Source organism: Nicotiana sylvestris, chromosome 12 (assembly GCF_000393655.2).
Source record: "Nicotiana sylvestris chromosome 12, ASM39365v2, whole genome shotgun sequence".
NCBI lineage: Eukaryota > Viridiplantae > Streptophyta > Magnoliopsida > Solanales > Solanaceae > Nicotiana > Nicotiana sylvestris.
Window position 1 is genome coordinate 71,039,337 of NC_091068.1, and position 10,009 is coordinate 71,049,345.

Sequence of the window (10,009 nt, forward strand, 5' to 3'; positions counted from 1 at the left end):
TCATCCATGCCTCTACTTGTTAACTTGTAAAGATCATGTGTTCCCTTCTTATTTGCTATATCTATATCTAGGCCTACACCATGTTAATTAGTTGAAGTTGATATTCCTTGTCTTCCAATTGCTGTCATTACTCATATGTCTTCCGCCTAGTCTATTACTGTTGCCTATATGTATATCTTTGTTCATTATTGCTACTTGCGTATTTCCTTCTTTGTAATTTCTGTTATCGGTATTTCTGCCATCCGGTTGGTACTGTTATACGCATATTGAGTGAGGATGGGATAAAAGCACGAAGGGTATTGCCGTGTAATTGACTTGATATCTGAGTATATTCCTCATGCTATGAAAGTTATGGAGTGACTATCATGGTTTATTGGTTTTCGTTCTAAGGAAAAGATTGGTTGAGGTACTGGAAGATGCTAAATTGTGATCTCTGCTAGCAATTAGTTATTGTTTTGCATATTTGTTTCATGTATTCTTTTATGTTATATCGTAGTATAGTTCTATTGTTGGTTTACAGCTCGGGTTTTATCAGTGAATATCTTTTAACTAAAAAGCCTCGTCACTACTTCAACAAGGATACTTAGTGGGTACATGGGGTCGGTTGTACTCATACTACACTTCTGCACCTTGCGTGCAGATTTTTAGAGCCAAGCTCCTGGTGATGTCGAGAGCTGACTCTGAAGATGTTCGTGCATTCCAGATATAGATGTCACTTGTCCTTGGTAGCTTTAGATTTTGCTAATCTGTTTATGTAACTTTCAAACAGATCGTTTAATTATTTGTATCAGCTTTGTAAATTTCAGGTCTTAAAAGATCATGATTCGTACTACCAGTTCTTGGGTTAATATGTAAGTGTTCAGATAATTCCTCGTTGTTTCTCTATAAATTTCATTTGTATTTTATCGACTGTTAGTTGGCTTACCTAGCGAGTCGAGTTAGGTGTCATCACGACTAGTGAATTTTAGGTCGTGACAAATACATGTAAAAGTTTATAATCATTTTTATAGGGAAATTATCAGTTATGTCAACCCATAAGTTAGTTGTATAAAAATTAACCAATTTATTATTAGCCAATTAGCTATTTCTAGCCAAAAACTATTAAATTTTTGCTTTCTTCTGAGTGTGTGCTGTTGGAATAGATTGGATACATCTAAGGAGTTTACATCTCAGTTTTGGAAGGATTTGGTAGAGTTATGAGGTTGTTTGAATTGAAATCCGAAGTGGATGAACATGAAAAAAGTTGATATGTGTATCACACTGTATTATTTGTGTATCATAGATGTATTATATTTGTATTAAATGTATATCACATATATACCTGTGTGCGATATACATATATGATACATGTGCCGCAGAAGAATTTTTTGAACTCGATTTAACTATGACTTTTGATATCAAAATCAGTCAAATCACCTCCAATATTCCTCAAATTTCGTATATCTCAATTATATGTTTTTAACGAATTTCAACCATAGCCATTGAAAAGCTCCCTTTTTTCTTAGAAATTTGGAAACTTATATATATATATATATATAAAGAGAGAGAGAGAGAAAGAGAGAATTTTTTTTTTAATTTCATCACCTTGTTTGCTACCTCATTCACAAAAAATTTCTTTCTGTGTCATGTATCTAATATTGTTGATCACGCTTAAAAATATGAAAAGAAAACTTTGTGTGTGATTCTTGGAGAGAAAGAATTCTTATTTATTTGGGTTTTCAATTTTGTATATGATTTGCTAATTTTGATAAGTGTGTGATTAATGGCTAGAGATTGGTAAGTTAGAACTATTTGAGACATTTCTGTAAGATTCCCTAATTTATAAACATACACATCATAAAATACAATTGATTGTACCTTGTAGGCGTCGTGGCGCTTGATTTTCTAACCTTAAACTAGATGTTTTCGTTGATAAAGTAATTCTGCATTATATTCCCGATCGTGTCCTTGTCCTTATATACTTGATCCTCCTCAATTCTTTCTGAAAAATATTACTCCGTATCTGTAATATCTAAAGCTTCGTCTTTGGTGCATTCACTCTCAATCTTCATTCACAAACTCAATCATAGAAAGAATTGTTTTTGGACTCTGTTTAGAATATTTTTGTAACAATAGCTTAAGGAGTCACCGCCTTGTTTAATTTTGGAAGATACCATTGTATTTGAGCGCAAATTCTGCACAAGATAGGCAGATTAAAAGGAAATGTGATAAGATAGTAAATGAATGTCTTATGCAAATTCTTTATTGTTCTCCTTTGGAATCATTATTGCATAGTAAATTTATGTATTTATTTTACATATATTTAAGGAAGTATCTTATGGAGACAAAAACTGTACCAGCAAATGATGGCTCTTGCTCTTATAGGTAAAAGCTCTTACAAAAGAGTAATATAGGTTGAAAAATCAGTTCTGAAGAAACATGCCGTGTATGGTGAAAAGCTGTGGCTTCTTAGATTGTATTATTATATTACGTCCAAGTAATTGGCGTCGACAAAGGCTCTCAAATATGTATGCATAAACATTTTCATGATATGAGCGACAAGGATGAGTTCAATCGGAAAGTAAGCTCGTAGAGTATGAGGTTCCTGGAGCAGCCTTTTCCTTCTCAGTCTGAATTGTGGTCTTCCCAACAAGTTTGCCAGAGAAAGCAGACTTGGCATACAAAATACAAGGATGCACACTATTTTTTGTGTTGTGCGTATCCGTTGATTAATGTCTTCCACAGTCCCATCTCCATGAAGACCAAATCGTTTAATAAAAGTAAATGGTTTCTTACCTGGTCCAATAAAGAAGCTCAGAAGTTTAGCTCAAGTATGATATCTAAGGCTTAGAGAGCATCGAAAATGGTAATGGGAAAACAGCAGAATTCATTAAAAGCATAACCTTGGGAACAACATTTCTAAAGTTCATACTTTCTTTTGTCATGTTATGTGAAATGGTAACAAATTGTATAATGATCACATATAGTCCAAGAAAGACCCACCTTTGAAAACAACATATTTATTGAGTTTGTACAGGATGCTTTCGTGTGCCATGTTAGATCCAAATTCAGCTCAAATTTCTGCACAGCAGCATATTATCGTTACATATTTATTGTAGCAAAAACAAGCACAAAAGAGAGATGATCAGTGACTACTTTGTAGAAGAAAAATTAAAAAAAAAAAACTATTGTAATCACTGGACAAGACACACCATCAACCTGGAATATCAAAAGCCCTAGAAATATTATTGTTTCAACAAAATAGTTGATCCCTTTTTCTACAGAAGATGGACATTCTGTCCAAAGAAGATTGACAATCTAAAGGAGAAAAGCTAGAAATCTAGAGTTAATCTTTAACAAAGATTGTGACCAAAGCCAAAAATTAAATTAGAGATCAACACAAATAAGATCATGTCATTTTAACTAACCATTATCACAGGCATGACAGTTGTTAGGAAAAAAGATTGCGGAAACTGTTGATATAAAAAAGTGGATGACAGCTTTTCATTGCGATGTGGTGCATCCAATACTATACTTCTGAATCAAAATGCACCATTCTACGTCTTGTTACTTGTGACGATGACTCATAGAGCTTCCTTGTCATTGTTTTCAAAATATATTACTGTAAAGAAGTAGTTTCCATGTAAAATACTTTCAAGAGACAAACTTCACCCTTGTCATCTCTCAATTTCAATTTTATACACCAGAAAAGTGCACCAAAAATTATTTAGGTATGTTTAGGCCAGATTAGACGGTTAGATGGATGGGCAGGACCATTTTTCCTATGCTAGTAATTCTAAACCAATTTAACAAGGAAGTAATCAAGGTCCAACCAATTGAAATGTTAGTCTGATGTAAAACATACTACACCTAGATGCATATTAATCTCATAACCAATTTCTTTTTAGTATCGATTATAGCTCAAAATTTGACAGCATATTCAAGAGAGAGGCTTGATGAATAAATCCAATTCCTATATTTTCCCAAAACTAGGCCCAAATAACCCAATCATTCAAAAAAGAGCGAAGTTATACACCAGCATTGTTTCAGAATCTCAACTGCGTGAGCTATCATCATCAGAAGATTGAGATAAGCATCTTTTCTGTTTGGGCATTAAATGATGATTCATTAAAAATTGGCCAACTTCAGCCTTAGCGAACAGAGCTTCTTTGACCCTAATCTCAGCGTTAATCCTCGAGATAACGGCAGCATTGTTGATAGACTCAAAAGCAATGGAAGCAGCGGCGAGCAACTGTTTAGCCAAATGTAGGTTGATCTGGACGGGTTCAGCGCGAGGAAGGTTGAAAAAGGTGAAATTAGGGTTGGAACAGGGAGGGCACAAGTAATGAGCAGGAGCAGGAGCAGCAACATCACATGAGAGGTGGACGATGGAAGGGCATTTGAAGCAATGGAGACGGAGACGAGGAGGAGGAGGGTTGTTGTTGAGGAAGACTTCGAAGCAGATAGGACAGAAGGAACCAGGGTGCGCCGCCAGTACGCAGGCGGTGCAGAGGCGGCGGTGGAGACCTCTGTAGGGAAGAAGGTGGAGGATGAGAGGTTGCCGGGCGGTGCAAACCTCACAACATCCAGACTGCTGCTGCATGGATCCGACCCTCACTTTCTTTTCATCTGCTCCGGCTGCAGCTCTATTTAGGGTTGAATTACTTATACTTAAATATATGTCACTAAGAGTAGCAAATAGCCCAAATTTATTTGACTTGCTTAATCTGTTCAAGTTCGGAGTCTGATTGGACTGGACATATTTTTCGTTGTTAAATGAGATTTTTACCTATCTATACCATATATCAAACTTTATTATCAAAAATGTTCATAATTTGTTATTTATCCGTGTAGTCCACACTTTTACTACAAATTATATACCAATCCAAAAATAGGTAGATTTTGCCATAAAAAATGCGCTAAAATGAAGGCACCAGATCTGCGTGTGATTCTGTCAACATCAAATTAGAATTGCTGCGTAATTCTCTCCTTCCTCAACGGAAAGAGATCTCTCTTCTCTCACTCAACTACAATTCTCAAAAAACGCAAGCTACTGAAGCTCCAGTAATCAAACGAAAAGGAGATTTCTGTTCTTCATCTTCATCTTCATCTGTTCTTCCATTTATTTTCCACCATTGATAGCCATTAAAAAGCTTGAAAGCTTTGAATTCAAATTTGGGTTTTCAAAAATCATTATTTGTTTGGATTGAATATTGTTGTAAATAATTCGGAATATGTTTAGGAGTTTATATCTCAATTTTGAGGGGTTTTGGTGAAGATTAGACTTGATTTTGACTGAATTTTAGATTGAAACTCGAAGAAGAAGAAGAAGAAGAAGAAGACGTATTTCCAGAAATTGTAGATAAATTGTAGTTAAATTGTAGAATTGTAGATAAATTGTAGATAAATTGTAGATGAATTGTAGATTGGGAAGACTAAAACTTCTACAAATCTTCTACAATTATGTCGAAAATGCCAATTATGCTACAATTGAAATGAGAATTTGGATATTAAAATTCAATGTATCTATTTTGTAGATATCTTGTAGATAAATTGTAGATTATTTGTATTCTGATTGTAGATGCATTATTTTCTGTTTTCACAAATCCAAAACGACTAAAGCTTCTACAAAATCTTCTGCAAAAAACAGTCTACAATTTATCTACAATTTTTCTAATTTGACTACAAAATATCTACAAATTCTGGAAATATGTCTTCTTCTTCTTCTTCTTCTTCGAATTTCAATCGACTGTGTTAACCAGTAACCTTCAACCACTGCCCAAAAAAAAATAGGTCAAAGAATTTCGAACTCTCTGCCATTATTATTTCCAGTGGGAATTCAAGCGGTTGGATCAAAGAATTTAAAATTTTCTTGTGAATCTGAAAATATGATATTCTTCGACGGTGGTGGGCAGTTGGGGATGATCAACGACAGGAAGCATAGGAGTATCGTGAGTTGTGTGTGTGTTGTGAACTTGAGATGAAAGGAAAGAGAAAGTGGGAAGATAGTCCTATAATTATGCCTAATATAAATGAACCCTTAATTATATCCCTAATTTGAATTATGGTATAGAAATGGTAATTTGGTATGCTTAAATGTAATAAATACAAACCTTAAACATTGAGGGTAATAAGATTTGATATATGGTATAGATAGGTAAAAATCCCTTGTTAAATTAGCATCTGATTTATTTTGGACTAAATATATAGCCCAAATTTTACCCATAAAAACAAAAGGAGAAAATTTCACTTTATACCTATTAATTTTACACTATTTACCTTTTAATGTTCAGGCCAAAATTATTTAGTTCTCCTACCCATGCGGTCCAAACTACTTACCCGGCTCATGCATTAGCTTATTCCCCTCATTTATGCCTCAGTTAACTCTATTTCACCCAACTATTTCTTTCATTTCAAAAATCTCATAGCCAAACCATGAGAAATCATATTTCACACAGCAGTTACTGATTTGACTTGTGAATTTTTCTTCAAATTTTGTTTCTATCTTCAATATTATTGTACATGAGTTTCACTCCAAAATCCTCTTTCTATATTAGTATTTTTTTTTTGTATTTATTTATATTTCTGAACCCATGTGTTGGTGCAGTTATATATTCTCTGATTTTTTTGTGTGTATGAAGATCCACCATTGATGATCTTGAAGCTCCTGTATTTAAAATTTTATTTTAAAGATTTATTGTTTGATTCGATGTGGGTGCTATAAAATATTAATTATGGTACCTTCAAGTAAGCTTTCCGGATCTGAATTTTTATGTGTATTTGAATATTCACCATTGTTGGGCTTGAAGCTCTTGAATTTAAAATTTTTATTTTAAAGATTTCTTGTTTGATTCAAAGTGGGTGCTGTTAAATATTGCTTATGGTACCTTCTGGAAGTTCATATTGAAATTTTATAGCATTTGGAGCTGATTTGAGGTGATTGAGATCAAAATTTTCAGCTGAAAATCGAAGAAGAACACAACTACATTATACCGCTATGGTTTACAATATGTTGTCGTAGTATATAGCTATACTGCAACAGTATACTATTGTAGTTTATAATATAATGCAACGGTATATTGTAATAATCGAAGAACGCAGTTACCTAACAGTATACCGCTGCAGTATACAATATACTATAGGAGTATATAGTTATACTGCAACAGTATACTATTATAGTATACAATTGTTTACCTTGAAAATGGTAATTACAATTAAATTTGATTTTATGGTTCTAAAAATACGTCATCTATTTTTATGCTAGTTGTTAGGAAGTAGATGCTAAGTATGAGACTAGAAAAATAAGATAAGAACTTGAAAATAGTACATTTAGGCAAACCGAGCGGCTGAGAATCGGGGCTTCGAGCCTAATTATGCGGGGCTTCGAGGTCGAGCTCGACATTGAGCTATGGGCAGCCGATGAAGGGCTAACAATATTGAGAGCTTTGTTGAAAGCTCTTTATGGTCAATAATGAGAAATAAATGAAGAACAATAAATAGAACACAATAAATGTAAGCAGTAAATAGTGAAATCAAGAGAATATGTTTAAATTAGACAGTAGAGAGAATGTTATTGTATTGAATGTTGTAAGTAGTATCTCATCGTGTGTGCAAAAAACAATAAAGGTCCCATTTATATAGGAGGAGGGAATCCCAACATAGTACATGTGTATTTATTACAAAATAAAGTAGCTGGTACAGCTACTCAGCAGTCTGGTACAGACTAGTACTATTCTTGTAGGTGTTGTTAGTTCGGACCACCTGCCTAGGGAACTTCCCGTTTATCTATGATAACCATCGACTCGCGCTGCACCGAGGTTGGGTGTGAAGAACCCTAGAGGTTGAAACCTCGAATTGCGCCCCCGAGCCTTTGAGGCCTTTTTGAGGCGAAGCTAAGGAAAAGACATAATGATACTGAAATCGACTTCTCGATTTCACCTGTATACAGATAGTCCCCGCGCTTCTTAGAGTAAAACGATAAGAAGCGATCTCGAATTCCTGCCCCTTCGATACTTCCATCACGATGGTAGTCACGCCCTGTCAAACGATTGGTATTACGAAATGAGGTGTCTAAAGGTCGCGTCCACACAGCCCTTAAAAGCCTTCAAATTAATTACAGCGATTGGCAATCCTTTGGCCTGCTCCGACGTGCATGTTAGACCCCTATAAATACTTCTTCTTTCGCTCCTTATTTTCCACTGCACCACCAAGCCCTCAAAAGTGTTCTCCTTACCGCTCCCTTGTGTTCTCTTCTGAAACGCGATTTTTATTTCTCCTTTGAAACCTTTTATCAAGAATGGCGAAAACTTACACTTCTGCTCCTTAGGAAAATGTGCATTCTTCTTCCTCGCACCCGGACACGGGTAAAGAAATAATGCCCCCTTGCGTCAGGGAATGCATTCCAGGGGCCTTTGAAATGACCTCCGATTTTAAGACCGAAAAACCTTCTTCAAAGCCGAGGCGATGCGAACCCGTATCCCGATATGTTAGTTCAATAGCAAATGTCGAAAGGGTGAAGGCCGACTACTGCTAGGGGGACGCGGTGCTTGTGGAAATTCCTTCTCTGGAGCATGACATAACGACATACAAGGCTAGTTTCCTCAGTGTGTATACTTATCTGTTTACCCTTGGCCCAGTGAGGCCATCCTCGCCTCCGATAGATCGCGTGTTCCTCGACTTCTGCCAACGTTATCGAGTAACCCTTGGCCAGATTCATCCTTTGTTCTAGCGTATTGTTTACATGACCAGATATTATGCGAACATGATTAAGGAGATGCCTTTCACTCTCGACCACCTAACTAGAATTTATAGCCCCCGACTCTTTTGTGAGGGCCTGATAAAGCTCTACTGTCGGGCCCTGAGAGCCTTTTTTTCCTGCACCGACGAAGTTAGGAATGGAGGGAGCATGAGCCGTTTTATCCGAGTTAGGACTTTGGATCTGATTCTATCGTAGAGGATGTCGTTCCCTGAAAAGTGGAACATAAAACGTAAGTAGATACGCTAATTAAATATTATCTTGCTTTTCTTTTGGTACATCTCCCTATGAACTGACTTTTTCCGTTGATGCAGTCGTTGCCGTGTACCCCGATGTGGTTAAGGACCTCTCGGGATGGGTCAACCAGCTGGATTCGATATGCCCATATGTTGAGCGCGTGTGGCGCGATTTGTCCCAAGCTCGATGGGAAGCCAGGAACCATGGTGAGCCTTTATTTCTGCTATATTTGTATCTCTTAACAGAACTGCTGGTGATAGCATTCTCACTTCCTGTGTTTACATTTTGCATTTGTGCAGGTCTGGGGGACGTCCCCTTGATGAAGGGAGCACAGCTTGGTAAAGCGGATACCCCGAGACCTGACGAAGAGAAGAAAAGACAAAGGGAATCGTCGATTGAGCCTTTGGAATCCAAGAAGACCAAACTGGAAGAACCTAAGGCTGACTCATCAGCCTTAACTCCTGGAGTAGTGGGGAGTCCCGAGCTGAAGGTGAGGAGAAAAATGATTCCTCGTTAGTATCCGAGGGAGGGGGAAACTTGATCGTCCCTTATACCGTAGAGACAGTGGCTTCCAAGTCGGAACTTGGTGCTGACGTAGTAAAATCTCGGTTTGAGGAGGCTGCCGAGGAGGCATTGAGTAATGTCCCTGAGCCGGCTATCGACAAAAATATTCCTCGAGCTGAGGCGCATTTGGTTGGCGGTCCAGAGGAACCCAGTTCTGAAGCTCTTCAAGGACAAAAGACGACCCCGATCGATCCCGTCGGTGTTATTGATGTGAGTGATTCTCCTTGGGGACCGTTCTCACTTTCTAAGGAAATGCAAGATGCCCAGAATAAAGAACCTTCCGATGTGGGGGTGACCATCAGAGATAAAGATGCATTTGAAAGGACTTTAGCTGTGCCCGAGAGAATCCCTGAGCTTGATGGCTCACTCATTTTCAGTGAAATGGATAGGCTTTGTGAGCAGGTAGTTCGTGTAAATTCTGCCTGTCGTCCTGATCTTTGTCTTTTTAACTTGCCTCTTTCATGGTTCCAGGCC

General features: G+C 37.0%; 1 protein-coding gene and 1 non-coding gene across 2 annotated transcripts; both read right to left on the minus strand.

Annotated features, from left to right (window-relative positions):
* Positions 1-2,331: 2,331 nt before the first annotated feature.
* Positions 2,332-4,032, minus strand: LOC104238524 (uncharacterized). The gene is made up of 3 exons (XR_011404431.1): positions 4,014-4,032; positions 2,983-3,060; positions 2,332-2,775 (listed from the first exon to the last, which is right to left on the minus strand). It is a non-coding gene; the product is annotated as an uncharacterized protein (transcript).
* Position 4,033: 1 nt separating this feature from the next.
* LOC138868084 (uncharacterized) lies at positions 4,034-4,582 on the minus strand. Its single transcript, XM_070163864.1, has one exon. It carries the CDS (start codon positions 4,580-4,582, stop codon positions 4,034-4,036), a length of 549 nt encoding a protein of 182 aa, XP_070019965.1.
* Between the last annotated feature and the right edge of the window lie 5,427 nt (positions 4,583-10,009).